Genomic DNA, 27,421 nt, shown 5'->3' on the forward strand with positions numbered 1-27,421 from the left:
TGCGCGGAGCTCCCAGCTGGTGGAGGAGGCGCGCCGACTGTCGCACGATCAAGAAGTTGTCGTGGAGGCTGCGTCCGGGGATGAAGGCGTTCTGGATGGGACTGATCAAGTCATTGAGCTTGGGCGCGAGGCGGAGAGATAACACCTTCGCGAAGATCTTGGCGACGAGGTGGATGAGGCTGATGGGCCTGTAGTCGAACAGGCTGGCAGCGTCGGCGCGCTTTGGGATGAGTGTGAGCAGCGCTTGGTTCAGATAACTGAATCCTCGTCCACGGAGCGAATGAAGCTGCTGGAAGGCGCAAACGAAGTCGTGCTTGACGACGGGCCAGCAGGATCGAAGGAACTCCGCGGTAAAGCCGTCCGGGCCGGGCGCCTTGCGCGCCGGCAGGCGTTTGATGGCTTGCCAAATCTCGTCTTCAGTGAATGGGGCCTCCAGGTCGTCAAGGGCGGCCGGCTCGATGAGATGCTGCAGGTCAAGGGCGCAATCTCGAGGTCGATCGGTCCCGAGCAGAGAATCATAATGCGCGAAGGCCGCCGCAGCCATGTCAGTCTGGTCGGTGAGCACGACGCCGTCAACCGACAGGGAGTGGATCCTGTTCTTTTGCTTGCGATAAGTGCACTGGCGATGGAAGAAGGATGTGTTGGCGTCCCCGTCTTTGAGAGAAGAGATGCGCGCGCGTTGTCGAGCCAGGGTTCGCTCGAGCGAAGCGAGGCCAAGGTATGACAGCTTGATCTGTCGGCGGAGCCAGTCCTCGTGGGGCGTGAGCTGGCGAAGCTCCTGGGCCGAGTCAAGACGCAGGAGCAGCTCGCGCGAGATCGCGAGCTGGTCGCGGATGTTGCCCACGGCGCGAGCGCTCCAGCTCGTGAGTCTGCGTGCGGTGGCCTTCATGCGCCGCATTATGCGGCGGAACGGGCTCGGGTCGTCCACCGAAACCAAGCAGCTGCAACCACGTCTTGGAAGCCGGCAATGCGCGTCCAGTATTCCTCGAATTGGAAGCGCCGGTGCACCGGGGGCGAGGGCGAGCAGTCCAGCATGAGCGGGCTGTGATCGGAAACAACCGAGGCAAGGCAGCGCAGGTGGCACTCGCCGTGCCGCTCCTCCCAATCCGCGGTGCAAAGGACTCGGTCGAGGTGAACCAACGTGGGCGGGGTCTGCTCATTTGACCATGTGTATCGTCGACCGTTGAGGTAAACCTCCTTAAGCGCGAGGTCGTTGATAACACGACGGAAGCGCCCCATCATGCGTCTGTTAATATTCCCGTTGTTCTTGTCTTCGTCTCGGTAGATCAAGTTGAAGTCTCCGCAGAGCATCCAAGGGCCGTCGCAGTTAGCACGGACGTCGCGGATTTCCTGAAGAAACGCGATCTTCTCCTGGTCTTGCTGCGGCCCATATACAATGGTCAGCCACCAGGGGGCGTCCACGCTCGATGGAGTCGAAACCTGGGTGGTGAGCGTGTTGGGGCTGAACATGTGATTGTCAACAGTCACCATCCTGCTCTTCCAGGCCAGCAGGATACCACCGCGAGTGCCAATCGCCGGCAGGTAAACATAGTCATCAAAGTCCGAACCAAGCGTTTCGAGGACAGTGGACATGTGGATGAATTCCATCTTGGTTTCCTGGAAGCAGACGATCGACGCGTCGGTAGACACGATCAGCGAGCGAATGGCGGTGCGCCTAGCGCGGGTGTTTAGTCCGCGCACATTCCAGACGATAATCTTCGGTCCATGATCCATAAAAGCATGATCGACACAGGGGGCACAAGCGCACAGCTAGGCCTCGATCGGCCTGCCAGCGATGACCGTAGTAACCGGTGCGACAGAGGGGTCGGCGGGAAGCTCGCGCCCAACTAGTGCCGCAATGGCTGCAAGGACCGTCTTGGGAATCGGCGCGGCAAAGATGTCATCATAAGCTTTCATGGCCTCCGGGGTGATCGCCTGATCCGCGTCAACGATGCCGAGCGTGCGCAGTATTTGCACCTGCGTGCGGCGTGCGGCAGTCGGCGGTGCCCCGATCTTCGTCTTGGCCACGGTGGCCGAGCGCCCGCGCCGAGGTTGGGCGAAGCTCAGCGGCTGTCTTCTCGGTTTACGGCCCGGAGCGGGGAGGACCGAGCTGAGCTGCCTGGTGGCCGCGGCGAGAAAGTCGCCAAGGGTCCAAGAGCTTGTCGAGGGGGCACGCGGGCGGCTGCGGCGGAGCGTGACAGGGGGGACGCGAAGCGCGTCGCACTTCTGATGGTCGGCGTTGGCGTCTGGACTGCATCTTCCTCCAATGGGCCGTCAGCGAGAGGGCCGGAGGGCGGTGGCCTGGGAGAGTCCAGGTTTTGGGGTCTTTGAAGGATCTGCAGTTGTGTGTGGGCCGCTTCACGGCTTGCGGGCTGGCCATCAGGCACATCAGCAGTCGGAGCAATCAGCTGGCCATGGGTTGGCGGCTGGACGGCACCAGGTTGGAAGTCCCGTGCGTCCGCCCGCGCGGGAAGATCAGCATGTGGTGCGGCGGCCGTAGGCGCTGATGTGCACGAACTGACATCTTGTCCCGACAAAGGATCATCATCCACTGTGTCGACGGGCGGCACCATTGGGTGGGTGTCCAGGACCGCACTGCATGTGGGCTCAACAACAGTCGCCGTGCCCACCCGGTCGCTAGGCGACGCATGCGATGGGGCCGCGTCTGGCCCGGCGTCAGAGGTGGGGGGTGGGGTTGGCGCCAGCAGTTGGGGGCCAGATGGGGCAGCGACATGCGTGTCCCCCTGCTGAGGCGATCTTGTCGGGGGCAGTGGATAGGGGCCAGCAGGGGGGGGGCATGCACGGACTCCCGCTGAGGCGATCCTGTCGGCCTGGGATCTGCTGCCGCCGCAGCCTTGGTGAGCGCAGCCTCCTTTCTTTCACGCTTTTTCTTTCCTCCCCTCTTTCCTCTTTTAGCTTTGTGACGAGAGGGGTGGCCCTGGGTGCAGGCGGTGGGCCAGGCGTCCATACATCGGGCCGGCGACGGTACGGGCGGTGGCGTGTCTGCGCGCACGGCATTGCAGACTCCGGACCAGCGATCGGCGACGGCTAGGCCGTCAGCGCGGTGCTGGCCACGGGGGTGCGTCCAGCCGGCAGCGTCGACAGTCATGCCGTCGGCACGTCCCTCCGGAGCAGCGGCAGTGCGGCGGCGCTTGCGGCCGCGGCGACGCGAACAGCCTCGTCCGGGGCCCTGGCCGGCATCGGCGTCGCCATCAGCCGCCGCGCGCCTGTCACCCGCGCCATCTGGGCGAGCTGTATGACCAGAGGGGGCGCGAGCTCGGTCTACGTCGGATCGGGCAAGGGCGATGGTGATGGGGTACGTGAGGGTGGTGACCGTGGGGGCGGAGGAGGCGGTGCGTCCCGGAGTGACCTCGACGATCTCCAGTGTCGCAGCGCGGCGGATGTCGGCAGGGTCGTGCGCGCGACCAGAGAGGCGGAACGTGGCCAAGTCGGCGCGGGAGCGTGTCTGCGGATGGAGGCGCTCAATCCAGACCCCGGTCCCGAGGATGTGCTCCGCCGTCGCTAAGTGCCAGGCATGGGCGGGGATGCCGCGGAGCTCGAGCTCGACGCGGTATTCGAACCCACCGGAGCCGGCGTGGGCAAGCTTGCACCAGGGGCGAAGCGACAGTGAGAAGCGCGGGCATCGAATGTAGTGGTCGCCGTTCATGCGGTCCTTGGAGGCGCGGGAGCCGAAGATGATCAAGAAATCTTCCGGCTTGTGGAGGTGGGTGGTGAAGTCGCCTTCTTCAAAACCGAACGTGGAGTAGAGGAGCTCAGCAACGTCGTCGGCGGACACCTGGGGACGAGTCCCAGTGATGGTGGCCACCATCGCCCGGCTGAGCACCTCCTCCGCTTCCTCCATCTCAACAGTGCGCGACATGATGATGCGCGTTGGTGCAGCAGCGCTCACGTGCGCGACCGTGGCTGGGGCCGGTGGCTGGGGGGGATCTGCACAACCGGAGCAGGAGCCGGTGTCTGGGGCGCGGCAGTCCGCTGGGCGGCGGGGGGGTCGCGGCCGGCGTGGTGCTCGGCAGCCCTTGGGGCGGCGGGTGGAACGCGCCCAGCGCGGCGGTGGAAGTCGTCACATCCACGGGAGTCGTGGCCGGAGATGAGGCACCGTCGGCAGCGAATGTCATTGGTGCAGTCGCGGACGCGGTGGCGGGGGTCGAGGCAGCGGAAACAGAGCCCGGCAAGCTCTTCGGGGGACGGGCTGCGCTGGCGCCGCGGCGACAGGCTCCGCGCAGGCTCGCGGCGAGGCCGACGTCGATTTCTGCGGCGTGGCTGCTGGTAGCCGTCGGCGTCCACCGAGGCGCCGCGCGAGACGCGGTGCACCTCCGAGCGGGGGCCAAGGCGGGCGGAGGCGGGCAGCCTGGGGGCCGCCGGGGCGGGGCCGCCGGGCGCCGGCGCAAGGACGATGTCGCGGACGGGCGGAGCCGGCGGTGGGGTGCGAGCGACGTCGCGGTAGGAACGAGGGGGAGCCACGCTGTCCGAGCCGGAATCGGACCAGCGGCTGTCGCCGGAGGAGACGCGCTCGCCGGAGAGGGAGCGGGTGGGCAAGGGGGGGTGGGGGGCCATGGCAGAGCAAGGGAGGGGGGCTACCGGCGTGGAGTCGACGGCGGCGGGGTTGGTGGAGAGGGGAGCTAGCGGAGCGGGAGGGGCATCGCTCTTGTCCCTGGACCCATCTTGGCAGTTTGATCAGATTACCGTCGTGCCATCATAGGTGGCGAAGTCGATTTTGGCGAACCGCGGCGGGGTCTGTGCCGGAGCGTCATGTCGAACTGGCTCGGAGGAGCGGAGCAGGGCGGCCGGTGGTGCCTGGTCGGGGTACTCCGGGTAGCGACCTGTGGAGCCGGATGGCCCGCCAAACTACGGGAACGGGGTCGGCTGCTCGGACGTCGCGGTGTAGACCGGCGGTGGTGAAGATCCAGCCGCCCACGCTGGTATTGGCGACGGAGAGGGCGGAAACAGGACCTGATTGATGGGCAGGCCGGCCTGCGAGGGCGCCCCCGAGCTGGGTAGGGGTGGCGCGGGAGGTTGCATCGGCGGCGGTGGAGTGTGGACCGGGGCGATGAGGGCTGCTGTTGCCGTGGTTGGCCACTGCGGCCAGAGAGGGCCCGCGGCCGGTTGGTGAGGAAGCAGCAGCGGCGATGGCGGCCCGCCGGGGTGGCCCGCCGGAAGCTGCAGCAGCAGGAGGCCGCCGCCCGCGGCGGCGCCCTGTGACGGCCATGGCAGCGCGGGGTGGCCGTAGGCGGTGATCGGGGCAGCCGGCGGTGGAGCGTAGGGCCCCGCCATGTGCAGCTGGAGGCCCTGGACTGCCGTCAGAAGATGCTGCAGCGTGAAGGTCATCTGCTCCGGCGTGAAGACGGCGATCGGCGGTGGCGCGGGGGTGACTGGGGCCGGCGGCGTTGGGGCCGGCGGCGTTGGGGCACCCGCGGTGGTGCTCGGCCCCGGCAGCGTCGGAGCTCCGTTGGTGGTCATCGAGGGAGCGGATGGCGCGGCGGTGGTGCCGGTGGGCAGCGCCCGCGTGGGAGATTGGAAGACATGATCGAACTGGAGTCTCTGGATACCAAATTGGTAGAACCAGGGGTCCTACCGGACCTGCTCCGGAGGTTGTAGGGGAAGGATGGAGCGGGGCGAGGTGATGAGCGGGCGCGCCGGCGGCTGGGCGCCATCACGTAGGAGGGAGATGGCGGCAGCGGCTAGGGTTGGAGGCGGCTAGGGTTCCGACTCCTCTGGGAGCCGGGCAACAGGAATAATAATATTCTTATTGCTTGCTCTCAAAAGTGTTTTACATCTAGTATTTATAACCTCAATACGAATAGCCTAAGATAACTTGTGGGCCAAGCCCCTAACTACTGCCCGGTGGGCCTCCTCCGGTTATAAGCTAAACCGGTCATAACAGTTCCAATCGCTGAGATTGGAAAAGAAACATACTTCGTATTATACGCTGGTATTGGGTAGGAAACAACCAACCAAGCGCGCCCTATAGATTCTAGAACATGTAGCGTATGTCTATTTAAATAGCTAACTATTTCTTATGAAGCTAATATGTGCCTCTTTCAACAGCTAAAGAATAAAGATTTCATACGAAGCGGGTATTATGGCTGCCTGCTGTTTTCTTAAACCCCAAGTGACTGCAAATTTTCTCATGACCAAATTATTCAAATGCCACATCTTTCAGAGTATTGGCAGCATAAGGTAAACTCACAGTAGACACTGAAAGAATACATGAGATTAGTGGCAATAGGCCAGTCCTTTGCAGATTTATGGCAACAGGCCGGTCTTTTGCAGATTGGTGGCAACAGCCATCACCTCCATCCCAGCGGTCGTAAGGGCAGGGCACCTCCACGGTGATCGTGCTCATGGTCTAGTGAATTTGGGAGCATCGCAACGAGGCCATTTTCAAGGGTATGCAAACTCAGTATCGCTAGCCTGTGACACGGTTAAAGCTGAGGCCCAACTATGGGAGAAGGTGGGAGCATTGGGTCTTGTGGTGATGCTTCCGGTGGCGCCTTAGCTTGCAGGTGTGTGGTATTCTACTTGTGGGTGTGGCCCTCTTGGGCTCATACACAACTCTCTTTTTCTATATATGCAAGACAGAAGCTTTTGCATTTTCTCAATAAAAAAGTATACGAGATGATGGAAGGCTATGCCTCATATAGGTAGCATAGATGGTTCAGTTCGCTGTCTAAATGCCACAGTTTTATGTTTACTGAATATCTGGATTACATGATGTAGCTATGTCTTTTACTATTTCTTTCCTATCACAACTATAAATTAACAAACATAAGATACTTGGACACTTTATTGACTAAAATATCAAAAAATGTTCCCTGTACAAAAACTGTTGAAAAATATGACACTTCCTGGAAAAGGATAAAACCATGTAAATGTTAAGGTCTACAACAATGATAGTTCAACAACCACAAGCACCAAACAAGACATGTTCTAGATTTGACTAGGTCACTAATGGCAAGGGGAAAACAGAAATGTTGAAAGAGGTTCTTGCATGATAAAATAGTACTTCTGCTAAAGTTAAAGAAGTAACATACTTATTTTTTCCTGCATAAGAGTGACATAATCCATGCTATTGTCCCTCCAAATATATGGAAGAACATTTTGATACATATATAGTGTTGGACGGACTCCAGCATCCTCCATCCACTGCAAAACCTACATGTTCCAGAAAACAAAGGAGTTGCCCATAAACAACCACGAGCCTTGGTTTTTGTTTATATAATGGAGGCTCAAATACCCGTCCAGTACTAGCATTTTATTGCTGACATTAGAGCTTTGCTCATGGAAGAAGTAACTCAAGCAAAACTTTCAATGTAATGTCAAATCACTTGCTTCTGCCACAGTTCTTATGATCCCAGAAGCACATATTGGTGCAGGTTTTACAAGGACCAACATAATACAGGTCAAAACAGAAGAAAAAAATGTGAGGGTTTTTTTCTGAGGTAAAAATGTGAAGTTGTTCCAAGATAAATGTGTATCTGCAGTACACCATCATGTTGCCAGAGCACAGTTGTGCAAATTGAATGTACCAGATATAGATGTCCATGCAAATATGCAATCATAAGTGAAACAGATACTAGTGAATACCCATCTTTACCTCGACATACTTTCTCCATTTTCCAACTGCTAAGAGATTTCTCAGCAGAACCTTATAAGTAGAAAGGCCTACAGTAGAGCATGAACTCACCATCTTGTAAAACAGCTGCATTAGAGAAAATTAAGTATCTTAGGCCCATCTTTACAAGGACTCAGGGTAAAACATAAACTGGAAAGCACATCCAATAATCTAAGCACCTTTATTGAAACTATTTCCTCACAAGTCCAGTGTTTAGATATGAGATTACATGGGTCCCTCGAGTATCAATGTATTTTCATGAAAGAAAAGACGGTGGTTTGATGGTCTTGAAACTAGTCAAGAAGCTAGCGTTCTTAACTATAAAACCAGCTTCTTCGGGCCAAGAATATCAGGAATATAGTTATATAGATGATACATGAAGTACTCCATCCATACAAAATTGTTTGAAGTTCTAGCTTTGTCCCAAGTTAAACTTAAAAAAATTGACCAAGTCTACAAAAAAAAAATATTAACATCTAACGACACCAAATTAGCTTCATTAGATTCATCATAAATAATTAAATATCCATGCAAATATGCAAGCTTTGATGTTGTAGATATTAGCATGTTTTTTCACAAAGAAGGAAAAGCAGTTTGTTACAAAGCTTGCCAAAGCAAGCACAAGGAAGCAACAAGCCAATTACTCGAGTAGACAAAAACTACTGCTTAAGCCCTTCCTGTTAGAAGGGATAGAGAGATTGGCGGAATAGTTCGTTGTATTGCTTGAGGCTCGTGGGCATTTATATAGGAGTACATGATCTACTTGGAGTACAAGACAAGTCAGAATACTTCCTAGTCTATCCTATGTTTCCAATACAATCACGTTACTCAACATCCCCCTGCAGTCACAACGGTAGCGACCCAGACGGTGAGACTGGAGAAGAATCCGAAGGCAAGCCGACGGACACGCCCCCACAGTTGTAACGGTCGATGCATCGCGAAAGTCGTGGCTGGAGTGAAAACCGACGAGGTTGCTCAAGCAAGGCGGTAGCCCTTTGTGTCGTTTGTCGATGTAGCCGAGAGCATGGATGGTGTAGCTGTGGTCGCGGTAGCCGTGCAAAAAATGCCGTGGTCGATGTCGAGTCGGGGTAGCCGGTGTCGAGGAAGTCGCCGTGGAGCCGCGAATGCAAGGAGGCGCCGAGTTAGCATGGGCGCAGTGGTGTCGAAGTAGGGGTGCGCCGGGAAGAAGACGTTGACGACGCGTCGCGGCGGGTTTGCCAAGCCCAGGGACACATCGTGGACGAAGGCATGCGTCGGTGTTGCCAGCACCGGGCATGCGTAGACGGACAAAGACGAAGTTGACGAAGCGTCGCGCCACGCTTGCCAGGCCCGGGGACACATCGTGGACGAAGGCACGCATCAGTGTTGCCAGCACCGGGCATGCGTAGACGAGGGACCTGCACGAGCTGTACGCCATGTCAAGGAGTCGGAGGGGCCAGCAGAGAAGTAGACTCGACGACGGTTGTGGCGCCAATGGGCATGGGGGGGCCGATGTCACCAACGGTGGTCGGAGTAGACGAAGTGGTCGGGGAAGATGACGGCAACGCTGGCGACAGGCTGGTGCTGGACGAAGACGAAGGGGGGTGGACTGGCGGCGGCGGCTACAGGCGTAGCGACGGCGGCGGCCAAAGCAGAGCGGCAGCGGCGGCTTGGTTACGAGCACGGCGGCGATGCTCGAAATGGCGAGGAACCCAACAGCGTGACGAAGACCGGCGCGGACGGTGGCGTTCCCGCGCCAAGGGAGGCGGCGCGGCGCATGGCACGGGAAGTCGACGCGCGTGGACGGTGGTGGACCGCGGGTCGCGGCGCCACGGCCCGAAGGGGCGACGCGGCGGCAGCAGGCGGGTCGAGGCGACGAAGGGAAAACCTCAGGGCGGCGGCGGGGACCGCATATCGCGGCACTACGGCCCGAAGGGCGCAGCGGCGACACGCGGGTCGGTACAACCGCGGGGACGGCCTCGAGGCGGCGGGCGGGACCGCGTATTGCGGCACCACGACCCAAAGGGACGACGCAGCGGCGACGAGCGAGTCGATGCAGCTGCGAGGAGAACCACAGGGCGGCGGCGCTGCGGCCCGACGGGGCGACGCAGCAGCAGCCCGTTACTTGATCGGTGGAGGGGCGCGCTGAACTCGGGCACGATCTTCACGGGACCTGCAGAGGCGCGAGCAACCGACGGGCCAGGTCGATCGCGGGGCGTAGATGACGCGGATCGCGGCGGCGAGCAGGTCATCAAGCCGATCGCGTGCGAGATCAGGGACGCCGCTCGGTGAAGGCGGGGTAGCGGCGGAGTCCAAGATGAAGACGGCGATGACGGACGGCGTGGGACGTCATGCGACCGGCACCCGGGCTGCCAAAGCAGCGCCGGCGCCCGGGCAGCGAGGCCCAAGCGACCAACGTAGCAGCGGCGCCCAAGCTGAGACAGTCACGAGCCTGACGCCGCCGGGGACGAGGCCGGCGAGGTAGACCGCAGGGCCGCCGTGCGGACGCGGCAGAGGCGTGTGGCGTGGATCGATGGGTGGGCCGTCGCGCAAAACGGCAGCTGTGATGGGCCGCTGCATCGCGCGAGGCCGCCGGGTTGGGCGATGCAGGAGTCCGGTCGGAGCAGGGCGACGACGGCAGGCGTAAGGCGACGAGCGGGCCGATGCGCGGACAACGGCTGGCCCTGACGGGCTGCCTCGGCACGCGTGGCGGCCGGGTTGGAGGAGAGGCCGGCCGGTCGCGCCGGGGTCGGAGTAGAGGCGCGTTGGTGTCGACAGCGGCGGCGGGCGACGCAAACCGATCAAGCATAGATCGGAAAACCAAAAAGAAAACGCCGATCAAAACGACCGGCGAGGGAGAGAGAAAAACCCGGAGCAAGGGCTCAGGAAAAAGACTCTAGGGCAGCCGGTCAACATGACCGGCGGACGAACCCTAGGTACGGGCGGCGCGGCCCCTGGCGACGGTCATGGAGGGCGACCGCCCCGGGTGCGGAAGCGGTGGGTGGCGGCTAGGGTTTGGACCGGTTAGGCTGATACCATGTTAGAAGGGAGAGAGAGATTGGCAGAATAGTTCGTTGGCAGAATAGTTTGTTGTATTGCTTGAGGCTCATGGGTATATATATAGGAGTACATGATCTACTTGAAGTACAAGACAAGCCAGAATACTTTCTAGTCTATCCTATGTTTCCAATACAATCACGTTACTCAACACTTCCTAAGACAAAATACAAGCAACTTTTTACCAACAAATAGACTACATATTAAGCAAAGCCAATCTACATAGGGCAAACTCCTCATGAGCAAGGGGCGCCACATCCACTAGTTGGAGTATCTTTCCACACATTCCAGAGAATATATATGAGCAGCCCGCTAAAACACCCTCGCATATCCTTTTCGCAAGCCTTCAGTAAAGCCTCTCATCAAGCATCATAGTTCAGAGAAACGGAGATTGGTTTTAGGTGTGGAATGAGAAGGCCATTCCAGCCCACTAAGGAAGTCATGATCTCCTACCTGATGGGCAAGATATGCAGAGATGGTTCTCCTCAATTCCACAAAAGAACGTGTATCTGCTCGTGAGGCCAACCACGTCGCCCAAGATTGTTCGTGTTGGGGAAGGGTCCCCCCGTTACCCAGACTCGACATCTTTCTAGACTTGGTGGAAAACCTTATAACCTCGCGGGATTGCCATGAAGTCTGACACCATGACGAATGCCACCAGCTCGCCCCGAAAAATCTACATCTTGAGAACCGAGCAGAACCCACAGCATATTCTCATGATATTCCCAGAGAAATAGACCAACTCGCCTTCAAGTACATCAGTTCATCTATGGTTAGGATTATAAACAGCCGGAGGGCAGATTTGTAACTTGTCTCCCTACCTTGCAATACTTGTTGGTTTCAGGTAGCTCCGCGTCGGGTCGCTGCGAACAGGGGCGCGTATCTCCACCTTAAGTTTCCCGCGCACCTCGCGGCAGTCTTTGTATCCGGCTAGGAGTGTAAAAGTTCACAGTCTAGCCTTGATGCTATGACAATTGGCGCCATCTATGGGAACCTAGCCAGAAGCAGTGTGACCAAGAGAGCACAACCATCACGGACCGATGCGGAAGGCCAGCTAATATCCACCCCGTGCACTCTCTTGGAGGCCTGGACAGGAAGGCAAGGAGATGGCACCACAGAAACATAAGCGCATCAAAGAGGAAGGAGACGACTCAACCCACGTAACCTACAAGCAGCACGCGCCAAGCTCGCACGACTAACAAAGCACATGAAACCTCCACCGATGTGCAGGTTGCCAGCTCGGAAGAATCTGCACAAGCCATTATCAACGAGGAAGTTGAAGCACTCTGGCAACAAGCCACAGACGCGAGCGCGAGGGCAGGAGAACTGCAAGCCATCCTAGAAGCATCCCAAGCGGACTCCATTCGCTTGGTGGCGCTCCTACACGAGGCCGCCAACATACATGCGCGACAAGTGACCACAATAGCCTTAGCAAAGCCGAACCCCCGCTCCGCATGGCTTAAACCAAGGAAATTCGCCACCACCAAACCCAAGAGTGTGATGCGGCAAGGGAGTAAGTTAAGGTGAATTCCGAAATCGTCAAGAAGCAAAGATGGCCAATAGGAAAAATGAATGTGTGGGCTAGACGGCCACTCCGAGGAGCTTCGGAGGTAGAAGCACTCCAGACCATCATCCTACGCAGGCATGACCAGATTGGTTACTCTGCGAAAGATGAGTGTCATTGGGTCTAGAGGAAGACAGTGAGCGCTTCAACAACTACATCTCCGCACAAACAATGCGCGCTCGAAGATGTGAAGTCATCAACATTGCCGACGAGCGCAACGCCCTTAGCCTAGGACTTGAAGTGAAGCCATGGCCGCACAAGTTTTGTCCAGCGGACCTCCCGAGCTAATAAGCAAGTGACGCCGACCTGAGCGGGTTCACCTATGTACGAGGCCGTCGTTGTTAGCCATGCTAAGCTCACGTCATAGGCTAATGTAGTTTTCTGCTTAAAATAAACATTGCATGCCTGCAGATGTGACACTTCCATGCAGCATGCACGTAGTAGATGGGGACGTGCAGTACGCACGATCTCGCTCCGTTCTTTCTGTTATAGTTAACCCGGTCAGCATAGCGCGCTTGTGCATCTGGAGGTTGCGGGATGGCGCGGCCAATCCGGATCACAGCGAGCTGGCCGGGGTAGTTAGTCGTTTCCAATTTTGTAACAGAGATAAGAAGAAAAGGTAAGAGCAGAAAACGCTGCGCAGTTGGTGGCAGCACAAAACTGACTCTCTCTCTCTCGTTCGTCTACCTCCGTCTCTCTCTCTCGCTCGACCTCATCTCTGATCGCTCTCGCTAAGTCCGGCAACAACAATTGGCATCAGAGCCGTGGTGTTCGATCCACTCTCCGGTGGCCGGCGGTGTCCGATCCGCGGCGTACCATGTCGGATAGCGAGGAGGAGAAGATGAGCAAGACCGGGACCAAGTCGCCGCCGAAGACGCCGACGTCCAAGGCGCCGATCGCGCGTCTCACCGGAAGCGGCAGCGGCAGCGGCGAACTCCGTGTGGTGGAGCGCGTCGTGCGCGAGGAGTCGGGGACGTCCATGATGCTCACCCGTACCAATTACCAGGAGTGGGCGCTTGTGATGCAGGTTAAGCTGCAAGTCGCCCGCGTCTGGACCGCGGTGATCGAGGACGGCGCCGAGGAGAACGACGACCGGCGCGCGCTACAGATCATCCTCACCGGCGTTCCGCCGGAGATGCTGCGTGTGCTGGCTGCGAAGGACACGGCGAAGAAGGCGTGGGAGACCATCAAGACGATGCGGATGGGCAGCGAGCGCGCCCGTGAAGCCAAGGCGCAGGTGCGCCGGCGGGAGTTCGAGGATCTCCGTTTCAAAGACGGGGAGTCCGTCGAGGATTTCGGGCTGCGGCTTTTTGGCCTCGTCGCCGACCTGGAGCTGTATGGCGACCCTGTCACCGAGCACAAGGCAGTCCAGAAGTTTCTCCGAGTGGTGCCGCGGAGGTACCGCCCGATGGCCATGGCGATCGAATCCTTGATCGATCTGAAAACCATGTCCATCGAGGAGCTCGTCGGGCGTTTCTCTGCATGTGAGGACCACTACGACCTCGACGACGGCACGCAATCCACCGGGCGCCTTCTGGTCACTCATGAGGAGTGGCTGGCCCGGGAGAAGCTGGGCAGCGGCGCCGGCGGTTCATCGTCCGGCGGAGGAGGCGGCGGCAAGAACAAGTCGCCGGGCAAGCCAAAACCTCATGGTGGCGGCGGTGGCAGACCTGCACCGGGCAGCGGCGGCGCGGGAGGATCCGGCGGCTCAGGCGGCAAGAAAAAGGGCAAATGCCATTATTGCAACAAGCCGGGTCATTGGAAGAAAGAGTGTACACCAGGATTAAGGCGGAAGAAGAACGTGCAAAGCAGGGGCAAGCACATCTAGTCCGCGAAGGCGACGAGCACCATGAGGGACTTATGATGGCCGCGGTCACCACTTGTTTCACCACCAGCATCGTGGCGCCCCAGCAAGTTCATCTCAATGAAGAGAAAGTGCATCCAGAGATCTCACCGCCGGGGCTGTGGTACTTTGATACGGGAGCTACAAGCCACATGACTGGTGACAGGGGCATGTTCAGTACTCTTGATGAATCTGTGCAAGGGACTGTAAAGTTCGGAGATGGATCACGCGTTGCAATCCGAGGAAGAGGTTCAGTGATCTTCAGAGGACAGAGCGGCAACCAACGCGCACTGTCAGAGGTTTACTTTATCCCAAGTCTTAGCAGCAATATAATTTCAGTTGGCCAGCTGGATGAAGGGGGGTGCAGAATTCAGATTCATGAGGGACTGATGACAATTCATGACACCGTCGGGCGCATGATGGCTCACATCCGGCGTTCGATCAGTCGTTTGTACACTGCCGTGCTCACCATTGACACACCGGCGTGCCTGCTGACGAAGAACGACGACGAGACCTGGCGTTGGCATGCTAGGATGGGTCATCTACACTTCAGGGCACTGTGTGCCATGTCCTCCAAAAGCATGGTACGTGGGATGCCGCTGATCGACCGCGTCGACGAGTACTGCGACGGATGCACCCTCGGCAAGCAGCACCGTGCACCATTCCCGCAGGCAGCAGCGTACAGGGCCGAACAAGGCTTGGAGCTTGTCCACACTGACTTGTGTGGTCCGATCAGTCCACCCACTCTTGGAGGCAACAAGTATTTTTTGCTTGCAGTTGATGACTTCAGTCGATACATGTGGTTGGCCGTACTGAAGACAAAGGACGAGGCATTCAGCTGCTTCAAGAGGATTCATGCTGCTGCTGAAACTGAAGGAAGATGCAGGTTGCGTGCGTTCCGGTCTGACCAGGGCGGCGAGTTTAATTCTGGTGAGTTCGTGGAGTACTGCGACAAGCTCGGGGTCAAGCACTACACGACTGCACCGTATTCGCCGCAACAAAATGGTGTCGTTGAGCGGCGTAATCAGACTGTTGTCGAGATGGCGCGGTGTTTACTGAAGAGCATGGGCATGCCCGCTGTGTTCTGGGGCGAAGCAGTGAGGACGGCTGTATACATTCTCAACAGATCACCGACCCGCAGCCTCGATGGTGTCACGCCGTATGAAGCATGGCACGGCAGGAAGCCGAACGTGCAACACCTGCGTACCTTCGGCTGCACAGTACATGTGAAGAAGCTCGGACCAGGGGTGACCAAGCTCACTGATCGCTCAACTCCCATGGTGTTTATTGGCTATGAGGAGGGTGCCAAATGTTATCGCGTCTACGACCCAGTGGCGAAAAAACTTCAGGTAACTCGTGACATTTTATTTGAAGAGAGCAGGCCATGGACTTGGAGCACCCCGGGCACGAGCGCGGACACCGCAGCGCCGGTGACATTTACCGTGGTTTACACCATGGATGATGGTGTCCAGGAGATCGACAGTGGGTCGACCACCCCGCTGGCCACCCCTCGGACCGCGGCGACACCCTCTACACCAGCCTTGGGGACGCCGCGATCTCCTGCAGTTGCCACACCTGTGGTGGACGCGCCCGAGTCATCGCAGTACAAGCCGGTGACACGCATGGACTCGCCGAGGGCTAGTGGGGACACGCCTCCGTCATATGACTCCAGGCATGATGTGCCAACGGGGCAGCCAGTTCGCTACCGGAGCTTCACGAGCGTGCTGGAGGAGACCGAGGATCAAGCGGTGCGTGAGCAGTTCGAGCGGTGCCTGCTCGTGCGCTGCCTGTTCAGTGCCGAGGAGCCGCGTGGCGTGGACGAGGCGCTCGCAAGCAAGGCATGGAAGGGCGCCATGGACGTCGAGATGCAGTCCATCATCGACAACAAGACATGGGAGCTTGCTTAGCTCCCAGGTGGACACACGGCGATCGGTCTCAAGTGGGTATATCGCGTCAAGCGCGACCCGGACGGCAAGATCATCAAGTACAAGGCCCGCTTGGTGGCGAAAGGCTATGTGCAGCGAGAAGGCGTGGACTTCGAGGAAGTTTTCGCGCCGGTGGCACGCATGGAGACTGCGGCTGCTTCTTGCGCTCGCCGCGCACTCCGGCTGGGAGGTGCACCACATGGATGTAAAATCCGCTTTTCTCAATGGTGACCTCGCCGAGGAAGTGTACGTGGCGCAGCCGCCGGGGTACATCACCGCCGTCAAGGAGCAGCAGGTCCTGCGGCTTCGGAAGGCACTCTACGGGCTACGGCAAGCTCCGAGGGCCTGGTACGCGAAGCTAGACGAGAGCATGAGCATGTTGGGGTTCACGCGCAGTCCACTGGAGCACGCCGTGTACCGCCGTGGCAATGCTCACTCGTTCCTGCTAGTGGGCGTGTACGTCGACGACCTCATCATCACGGGCACTGACCAAGCATCCATCATCGAGTTCAAGGGACAGATGCAAGAGCTCTTCAAAATGAGTGATCTTGGCCTTCTAAGTTACTACTTGGGCATTGAGGTAACACAAACCAGAGACTCCATTACTTTGTGTCAGAGGAATTATGCAGAAAAAGTGCTCGAGGTGGCTGGAATGGATGGATGTAATGCATGCCAAACTCCCATGGAATGCCGGCTCAAGCTGAAGAAAGATGATGAAGCAAAATTGGTTGATGCCTCGCTGTACCGTACCGTGATTGGGAGCCTGAGATACTTGGTTCACACCAGGCCAGACATCACACATGCGGTTGGGATAGTGAGCAGGTTTATGGAGAAGCCCACTGTGACTCACTGGACAGCCGTGAAGCAAATCCTTTGGTATGTGCGCGGCACTCTGAACTATGGCTGCTGCTACCGGCGTGGCTCCGGCAAAGCTGAACTGATTGGTTACAGTGACAGCGATCACGCCGGAGATGTTGGAGATCGCAAGAGCACCTCGGGTCAGATCTTCTTCCTTGGTGAGAACCCAGTGTCATGGACCTCTCAAAAGCAAAAGATTGTAGCCATCAGCTCATGTGAGGCGGAGTATGTTGCAGCAGCCGCAGCCACTTGCCAAGGTCTTTGGTTGAGCCGTCTTCTTGCAGAGATGAGAGGAGAAGAAGAAGCAAGCTCATTCAAGCTTCTGATTGACAACAAGTCTGCAATCGCACTGGCCAAGAACCCCGTTCACCACGACCGAAGCAAACATATTGATATCAAGTTTCATTTCATCCGAGATTGTGTTGAAACAAAGGAGGTGCAGATTGATCACGTTGGCACTGATGATCAGGTTGTTGATGCCTTGACAAAAGCGCTGGGTCGGGTGAAGTTCGTCGAGCTGCGTCAGAGGCTGGGAGTGAAGGTAATTAGCAAAGGACGCTGAGCTTAGGGGGGAGAAATGTTAGCCATGCTAAGCTCACGTCATAGGCTAATGTAGTTTTCTGCTTAAAATAAACATTGCATGCCTGCAGATGTGACACTTCCATGCAGCATGCACGTAGTAGATGGGGACGTGCAGTACGCACGATCTCGCTCCGTTCTTTCTGTTATAGTTAACCCGGTCAGCGTAGCGCGCTTGTGCATCTGGAGGTTGCGGGATGGCGCGGCCAATCCGGATCACAGCGAGCTGGCCGGGGTAGTTAGTCGTTTCCAATTTTGTAACAGAGATAAGAAGAAAAGGTAAGAGCAGAAAACGCTGCGCAGTTGGTGGCAGCACAAAACTGACTCTCTCTCTCTCGTTCGTCTACCTCCGTCTCTCTCTCTCGCTCGACCTCATCTCTGATCGCTCTCGCTAAGTCCGGCAACAACAGTCGTGCAGGCGGCACGAGGCGACGAAACCACCATGGCCAAGAGCCTTCTTCTCAAGATCTCTAGGATGGCTCGGTCGTGGTACCTAGCGCTCGCTCCTAGATCGGTGCACTTGGGAACAACTTTGCTAGCATCTTCATGCTGACTTCCAAGGGAATGAGACGAAGGAGGTGACCGCCGTCAAACTCTACACGCTCATTCAAGATCCACGCAAATCTATCAAAGCATTCCAAAAGCGCTTCACCGGCATATAGTGTCAAATCTGCACCATCACCGACGAGAGCGTGTGCTTCGCCACGCGATTGGCGATATGTGACCCAGCCCTCTACGCCAAGTTGCATCAAAGTCTACGGTCAACAACTAAGAGGCTCTACGCCATCATGAGGAAGTACTTGCTCCAGGAGTAAGGGAAGCAACAACAGAACAAGGAGCATTCTGCACACGAGGCAACTCAAGCCAACCCAAGAAGATACCCAACTGTGCCCTCACGGTATTTACCGAGTGAAGGTAGACGGATAGCATCCGCAAGCCCGTGTGACGCGGGAGGAACACCAGGATCGTGCGCGCCAAAGCGACCATGGGTAGCGGAGCCGAGGTCATGGGCCCAATCACCGAGGACGCGATGTCAACGACCAAGGCAAGAGGTTCTGCAAGCTACATCAATCATACAACCAGTATGCTGAGTGATGGGATCAAAAGGATGCATGAGTAAATCTAGTGAACCATAGAGGTGGGATTCAACCATCATCACGCATGCCTCAAAATTCATTAATCCGGTCAGCACTCCAACCCCTCTAGGATTCGTGCATCGGCTCGGACATGCGCTAACTGAGGACGCGAAGTCAACGACCAAGCAAGAGGTTTTGCAAGCTACATCAATCATACAACCACTAGTATGCTTAGTGATGGGATCAAAAGGATGCATGAGTAAATCCAGTGAACCATAGAGGTGGGATTCAACCATCATCACGCATGCCTCAAAATTCATAGATCCGGTCAGCACACCAACCCCTCTAGGATTCATGCATCGACCCGGACATGCGCTACTTTACCGCCCAGGCCTACGAGGGGCTACTGCCGGGGAAGGTTCAATGTGCTACTTGGACTCAATGTCTTACTAGACTTTGCGGAAAACCTTATAACCTCTCGAGATCTCCACCAACTTGACACCCCGCGGGATTGCTACCAACCAAAAACCCAATAGGATTTCCACCAAGTTAATACCTTGAGGAATGCCACCAGGTCGGTGCCTCGGGAAAACTACATCTTCAGCACCAAGTGGGATCCACGCATATTCTCAGGATATTACAGAAGTAAAAGGCCAACCCGCCCTCAGGTACATCAGTTCATCTAGGGTTAGGATTGTAAATAGCTGAGCGTAGATGTAACTTCATGTACCCGCTCCACTACCCCTCCCCCCTCACAAAGGGGCCAATATCTGGAATGAAGAGTGACTTGTCTCCCTCCTTGCAATACTTGTTGATTTCTTGTTGCTTTCAGGTAACTTCATGTTGGGTCACGGCAAACGGGAATGCGTGTCTCCACCTCAAGTTTCCCACGCACCCCGTAGTGGTCTTCATATATGGCTAGCGGTGCGACAAGTTCATTGTCTAGCCTTGATGCTACGACAGTCGGCGGTGATGACATGATTATGAAAGAGCCAAGCAAGAAAAAATGGCATTTGGCTCCACCTTCGCTACCATATCTTGCTTCCTACAAAAGGAGATGAGCTACCCAAGAACCAACCAAAATAAGGGACTTGGCCAAATACACGCCATCAAGCGAGCGAATCCAGCATATGGAGTAGGCCACAAAGGGTTAAGGACCACCTCTGCAACTCCTTCCAAATGTGAACAAAGTCCACTAGCTCAACCACATCACTTAGTCTGGTGAACGACCCAATCTAATTGTCATTTTCAAGTTGTGTTCAAACGGCCCGCTGCTTTTAAACAAATTTGGGGTACGGCCTTTAAAGGGTCGTCGGCCAGCCCACAATCATGCCACAATAGGGTGTTTCGACCATTATCAATGGTGACCTTGGTACAAGAGCCACTACTCGGGAAAAGCTTATAGGTAGAGGCTTAACAGCAACGCGGGTCTAACGTGCGCGCTACTGCTATTTACCAGTAGCGCGGGCTAATCAAACTCGCTACTGCTACATAGTTAACAGTAGCGCGGGTAAGAAGGACGACGTTGCTGCTAAGTGGACCCCGCAGTACCCACCAGGGTACGCAAAGTAGCAGCATGTTTGTCCCGCACCGCACTACTTCTAAGTTATTAGCAGTAGCGTGTGTCCAAAGCCCACCGCTGCAACTACTCTTGCACTGTGCCACCTGGTGGGCCCCGCTTAGCAGCAACGCGTCTTGCCTATACAGGACCCGCGTTGCTGCTAAGGCACAACAGCCACCTTTCCCCAATCCCCCTCTCCCCCCTCCCCCCTCCACCTCCTCTCTCCCTCACTTTCTCGCTCACTTTCTTCTCCCCCATTACTACTACCTAGCTTTCTTCTCTCTTCCTTCTCCTACCTCTCTTCTCTCTGCTTTAATGCCCCGTCCACCATCTCCATTAATACAACCCTTTTCTCTCTTCCTCACTTTTCTCTCCTCCCTCCACTAGTCATCTCTCCTTCCCCAACTAGCTAGCTCTATCATCCCCAACTAGATTTATTCTTTAATGAAGTAAAGTCATCTAGTCACCGTGCTTCTCTCTCGAAATAGCTAGGTGAGTAAAAAATTGTGATTTGGAAGAATTATTGGAAAATATGTGACCGATATGACCGAATAGGGCGATATGATGAAAATTGTGCGTGTGGCATGAGTTGCCGCCTATATGTTTATTTGTCGAATTGTGTTTGACATGAGAGTTGCTTATGTTTTGCCGAAATGTCGATTTATTTCCGTTTCGGCGAATTTCGGGCAAACTCTATATGTCCTTTTTTAGGGAAGGTCATGTCGAATTTTTGTATGACTTTGATGCATGGATGCGTTTATAATCCTTTTGCTTATTAATTATACCGCGCAGGCGATCATGAAGGTCAGTGGAACAATGGTGGAAAGATGGTTGCGATCCGCGGTGCACGACATGTATGAAAATAACCGCAAGGAGATTCTATGTCCATGTCGAAGATGCAAAGGAGGAGTCTTGCTCGACCCCTTTAAGGGAGGCCGTTTGAAAGCGCACCTGCTCATGCATGGTTTCATGGATGGCTATACTCGGTGGATAAGTGAAGATGATGACGTCGATGGGGCGGCCAATGACGACATTGGGCCAGACGAAGAGATGACCAATAATGGCGACGAAGAAGAGGTCAGACATGGAGGCAATGAAGAGGCTGGACATTGGGCCAAACGAAGAGATGACCAATAATGGCGACGGAGAAGAGGTCAGACATGGAGGCAATGAAGAGGCTGGACATGGCAGCGGAGAAGAGGCCGGACATGGCGGCGGAGAAGAGGCTGGACACGGCGGCGGAGAAGAGACCGTACATGACGGAGAAGCCGCGGACACGCCACAACCTTCTTCGGTACTAAGTTCAATCATGCAGGACCCTCATGTTCGAGACCTGCTTCGCAAGAAGACGACTAGCGACAGAGTTGCTTCTAGAGAGGAATCTAAGCTCATGTTCGAGACCTGCTTCGCAAGAAGACGACTAGCGACAGAGCTGCTTCTAGAGAGGAGTCCAAGCTTGAGCAACTGGAGGTGGACTCGAAGACTCCATTGTATGGTGGTTGCGATCCAGAGGTGACCCGCTTGAGTTTCACGCTGGAACTTCTAAAAACAAATCGCTGGAACTTCTAAAGACGAAGGCTAAAAACAAATGGACCGACAGAAGCCTCGATGAGCTTCTCAAGTATCTAAAGAAGGTTCTCCCCGCAGGGAACCTGTGTTCTACTAGTGTCGATGAGGCCAAGAAAATCGTGTGCCCTCTTGATCTGCCGCACATTAGATACCACGCATGCATCAACGATTACATCATTTATCGGAAGGAGCACGCGGAAAAAACCTGTTGTATGGTGTGCAATGCTTCTCGATACAAGGCCAAAAAGAAATGTCCTTAGGAAGTTGTATGGTACTTACCTACCACTCCCCGTCTGCAGCGTTATTTCGTAGATCCTAAGGAAGCAAAGCTCATGCGTTACCACGCGGAGAGGAAAAAGCCCGACGATGGAGATGATTCGAAGCTGAGACACCTCGCGGATGCAAGCCAGTGGAGAGCGTTCAACGCCGAATATCGATATTTCGCAACAGATGCAAGGAACATCGTGCTTGGCGCGAGTACCAATGGCATGAATCCGTTTGGCAACCAGAGCACATGGCCTCTGTTTATATGGATATACAACCTCCCCCTGGTTGTGCATGAAGACAAAGTACATACACATGAGCATGCTGATTCAAGGGCCGAAACAACCGGGAAATAATATTAATCTGTATGTATCAGGGGCTACTGAAAGAGGAGTTAGACACGTTATGAAAAACACAGGTCAAGACATGGGACGCCAGCAAAAGAGAGTATTTCTATATGAGAGCCACGCTGATGACGACGGTGCACGACTATCTCGGTTACGAATATCTCACAGGACAGGTGTGCCACGGATATTGTGGATGCACCCGGTGCACGGATGATACAATGTCTCAGCAGTTAATGAAAGATGGGGGTCTGGGAAAATTGTGTGCATGGGGCATCCAAGATGGCTCGAGAAGGATGACCCATGGAGAAACCATGGAGATCTATTCAATGGTGAGGCTGAGCATCGAGGACCTCCACGTAAGAGGAGTGGCGCCGAAATCCATGAGTTGTTCAAAAACTGGGAAGCGTGCCCTGCGCCGGGAAAGATGAAAAAAATACCGGAGCCGCTGCTGAAGGTATGGAAAACGAGGTCAGTTTTCTGAGACTTGGAGTACTGGCCCAAACTCGACACGCCTCATTGCCTTGATCAAATGCATATCACGAAGAATGTCCTCGAGAGTTTGCTTGGGACACTGATGAACATGCCGGACAAGACCAAGGATGGGCCAAAGGCAAGAAAAGACTTGGAAGATTTGAAAATCAGGGCAGATCTCCACATGCCCCGTAAAAAGTCGACGGAGGACACAAAGACGGAGATGGAGGCAGGGGACAGGGCAAAAAAGTCTAACAAGAAGGAAGAGAAATATTGCCCCCTTTTTGCTTCACTTTAAGTCCGAAGGAGATGGATCAATTCTTCAAGTTCCTTACCGGAATCAAAGTTAGCTCCGGTTACTGTGGGAAGATGAGCAGATTTCTAGACACGAAGAAGAAAAGGTTCAACGAGATGAAGTCTCATGACTGTCACGTGATGATGACGCAGATACTCCTTGTTGCCATTAGAGGGATAATGGACCAGCACATCCGTGACACGCTTACTGGTCTATGCAACATTTTCGACGTTATCTCTCGAAAGTCGATCAGTGTGAAGCAACTCCAAGGCTACAGCAAGAGATCGTTGTCGTACTAAATGAGCTTGAGATGTACTTCCCGCCCGCATTCTTTGATGTCATGGTGCATCTGTGTGTCCGCATTGTGGGCGACATCATCGACCTCGGGCCAACATTCCTGCACAGCATGATGTCATTAGAGAGGATGAATGGGGTCATCAAAGGATTCGTTCGTAACATGTCCCGTCCATATGGAAGCATCGTCCAGGTCTTTCTTATCCAAGAGTGCATCTCCTTATGCGAGAATTATTTAGGCGCCGGAGACCCTGTTGTTGGTTTGCCGTCAACAAGCACCTTCGGAGGCTCGGAGGTGAAGGTCACACCAACGGCCGGAGGGAACTGCATGTGGACCACTCGGGTCGACGCAACGACTTTGACATAGCAAACTTAGTAGTGCTACAACACCTAGAAGTGCTAGATCCTTTCGTGACACTGCACAAAGAAACCATCAAAAAGAAATACCGTGACGGGGGGCTACGCAAGACGAACGCCGAAGTTATTAGAGAGCACAAACTCACTTTCTTGACTTGGTTCAAACAACATGTTCTTGCTAATCCCCCGGAAGAGGGCTCTACTGACGGATTGCTCATATACGCCTTAGCACATGGCCCCGCGCCCAACCTCGCAACCTATCATGCGTACGATATCAACGGATACACATTCTACACAGAGGCCAAAGCTATAAACAATGATTACCAGAACTCAGGATGACGATGGAATGCATGACCGGCAACAACGACACAACTGAAAGATTCTATGGAAGGGTCGAAGAGATCTGGGAGCATGACTACTCTGGGCAGCCCAGTGTGACGATGTTCCCTGTCAGATGGGCTAAGTCCATCCAAAGAGAAAACTGTTTTTTCACTACCATGTTCATACCCAACGCCAAGAGCGCTACCGTGAACGTCATCGCCAAAAATGAGCCATGGGTACACGCTATGCACGTGACACAATGCTTCTTCCTAACCGACCCGAGCAATCCGAGCCGTGTTGTCGTGAGGAGAGGCAAAAGGAGCATCGTCGGAATGGATGGAGTCGCCAACGAGGAAGATTACGACCAATACGACAACCCTATGAGGGAAGATGACGATGACGATGAAGCGTACGTCAAAAGAAGAATCAAACTACATTACTAAAGAAAGATCGTACTCCATGGAATAGAAAAAGTCACAACGAGGGGCTCAATTATTCGACAACGAACAAGAAAGGAAAGAAGCTCACTCAAAAATGAAAATGTCGACGCTGAGTAAACAACATTTATATTTGTACCTATTTTGTATACGCACTTGACCGCGTTATCGGTCAAATGATGTAACATATATATGTTATGCACTAATATATCGCCTAAGTTATATATTGTATCCCCTTTCCCACCATGGTTCCAGCTCAGTACAACCCTGCCCCTAAGTCAAAATGGAGAGAGGGAAAGGAATAAGAAAATGAAAAGAAAAAGAAAAAGGAAAGGAATAAGAAAATGAAAAGAAAAAAAAGGAAAGAATGGAGAGAGGGGAAAATGGAGAGGAAACTGCGTCTGCCTCTAAGTTAAAATAGCAGTAGCGATGCGTTTCAACCCCGCGCTATAGCTAACTTAGCTATAGCGCAGGTTCGGTAAAAGCACAACCCGCCCTATAGCTAACTTAGCTATAGCGCAGGGTTGGACCCCTCGCTACTGCTATTTTAACTTAGTAAGTGGGTGCGGTTTCCTCTCCACCCCACCCCCCGATTCCCCCCACTCCTCTTTCACCGTCGCTGTCGCCGCTTCGCCGCCGGAGCCGTCTTCCCCGAGCCCCTCCTCGCCGGAGCCCTCTTCCCTGAGCCCCTCCTTGCCGCCGCGGACCTTCAGGAGCACCCGAGGTCGCCGGAGCACAGGCCACCGCCTCCCCCTCCGCCCTCTGTAGCCCTCCGACGTCGTCGCCCCTGCTCCGGTGAGCATCCTCTCTCTACCCTCCCCCTCTCTTCTCTATGCGAATTTAGTTCTAGGCTTCATTAGGGGGGTTTAGTTCTAGGGTTCATTAGGGGAATTTAGACCGTAGGAAATTAGTTCTAGGGTTCATTAGAAATTCAATTTACAGACAGTAGGAATTTAGTTCTAGCTAGGGTTCTCGGGTTCAAATGGCAGTAGGAATAAAAAAAATCAGTAAATGAATTTTCAGTATATGAATTGAGTTCTAGTGTTCATAATTTATGACATAGTTTGAATTGAGTACTAGGGTTCATAATTTGAGTTGAATTGAGTTCTAGTGTTCATAATTTATGACATAAATTGAATTGAGTACTAGGGTTCATAATTTGGATTGAATTGAGTTCTAGGGTTCATTATTTTTATTAGGACAGAAATATGAATTGAGTGCTAGGGTTCATAATTTGAATTGAGTTCTAGGGTTCATTATTTTTATTATTGTTATCTTGAATAATTTGTTGGCCTATGTTTCCTTGAATAATTTGTTGGCCTATGTTTCCTTGAATAATTTGTTGGCCTATATTAATGATGATCTCCTTTGAGTACTACATGATGATATCCATTGAGTGATCTATATGCAGGGAAACTCCGAGTGGCCAATGTTTTGCCGGAATGTTGATTCATTTCCGTTCCGGCAAATTTCAGGCGCTAGAAAGTAGGACATATCCAATGCCAGGGAATTGCCGGGACGGGAATGAAACGGCAGTCCGGCAAACCATAGGTCTTTTTTATGTCATTATTCATTTGATTATAGTTTGAGAACTAAACGAGCAAACTTAACCGTACGTAGGAAACATGTCGAACAACGATGAAGCCGGGGCTTCTGATCATCATGAGGTCGACGGTCCCTTACAGCATGAACACGATTACCTTCACTTTTTGTGTAGTCAGGCAAGACAAGGTTGGAGGGCCCCCTTATCATAGCGGACAGTGCTACTGCCATCGACCCCGACCCCGACACCACCACCGGCGCCGAGACCAGGGCCGGAGCAGAAGAGTACGAGGTCACGACGTCCTAACAAGCTCGGCACCGGCAGACTGGTGGTCACAGCACGGGAAATTTGAGCCACTAGCATCGGATGAAGCTCGCAAGAACTACGGAAACCAACTCGGATGCATCCTACGGGACGTCGCAAGCATCAACACCACGGACTTACGGAGTAAACCAAAAAATATGGAGCACCTCCCCCTAACGAAGTTGCACCAGAGATACCATTTCCCCGGCCGGGATGACACCAAAGTTCCGTGGGAAGATGATGGCATGAAGAAGATGAACAACGCCGCCATGGGGAAGTTCAGCGGCGCATTGTCCGCCTGGAAAGTCAGGGTGAAACTTTCGACTAACAAGAATGAACCCTACTCCAAGATTTTTGCGAAAAATCCCACACTTTCGGAAGAGGACTACGAAAAATTTAAGGAAACTTGTGCTACCGAAGATGCCAAGCGCAAGTCCGAGAAATTCAAGGGGCTTCCGCAAAGGAACACTGGGAACCACCGCCTCGGGAGCCATGGTTACATTGGCAAGAAACCCATATGGGATAAGGAGGACGCGGAACGTGAAGCCCACGGGATCCCAAACCCCTTGGCGGAGTTCACCAATCCGCTGGAGCATGACTTCGTCAGGGCTCGGTACAAGTGGGACAAAGAAAAAAAGGTTTTCTACACGGACGAGCCCACGAGGAAGTTGATGAGAATACTGGTAATTACCACCTTATGTTAGCTTCTGATCAATTCGACTACACATTGTAGTATAACATTTCTAAACGGTCAACGTTCCTTTTGCAAAAAAATCAACACAAGCTTGCGGCCGAAAGCGACTCGTCGTCTCAGTCGTCGGCGAGGCCCAAGTGGGACACCCCTCTCAACCGGGCCTTGAACATACTGAACGGACTCCCTCAGGGCCAGCGGCCGCAGTATGGACGTGTGCACGGCGTCAGAGACGACACCACATGGAAGTACTACTACCACGAGGACCCAGAGGCCAGAAGGCAAAGGAAGTTCAGTCAGGTGAACATCGATGAGAAGGTGGCGCTTGCGGTTGACAAAAGAGCAGCTGAGACCGAAGAAGTCATCAAATCTGAGGTCATCAAAGCAGCAGTCGAGGCAGCAGTAGCTGCCTGCAGAGTGGAATTGGTATCTTCGGTTCATGCCTTGGTTCCGG

The 27,421-nt window shown here is 54.6% G+C and overlaps 1 protein-coding gene across 1 annotated transcript in view; it reads right to left on the reverse strand.

The window, feature by feature from the left end:
- The window catches only part of LOC123045037 (pentatricopeptide repeat-containing protein At2g41720), a 74,702-nt gene that overhangs the window by 15,625 nt on the left and 31,656 nt on the right, over positions 1-27,421 (reverse strand). Inside the window, exons 8-9 of the mRNA XM_044467946.1 lie at positions 7,616-7,720; positions 7,053-7,173 (exon numbers count right to left, since the gene is read on the reverse strand). Coding sequence (XP_044323881.1) covers positions 7,053-7,173; positions 7,616-7,720 — 226 coding nt within the window. The remainder of the gene's footprint in view (positions 1-7,052; positions 7,174-7,615; positions 7,721-27,421) is intronic.

The sequence above is a fragment of the Triticum aestivum genome, chromosome 2B (assembly GCF_018294505.1).
Source record: "Triticum aestivum cultivar Chinese Spring chromosome 2B, IWGSC CS RefSeq v2.1, whole genome shotgun sequence".
In the NCBI taxonomy this organism is placed as follows: Eukaryota; Viridiplantae; Streptophyta; class Magnoliopsida; order Poales; family Poaceae; genus Triticum; species Triticum aestivum.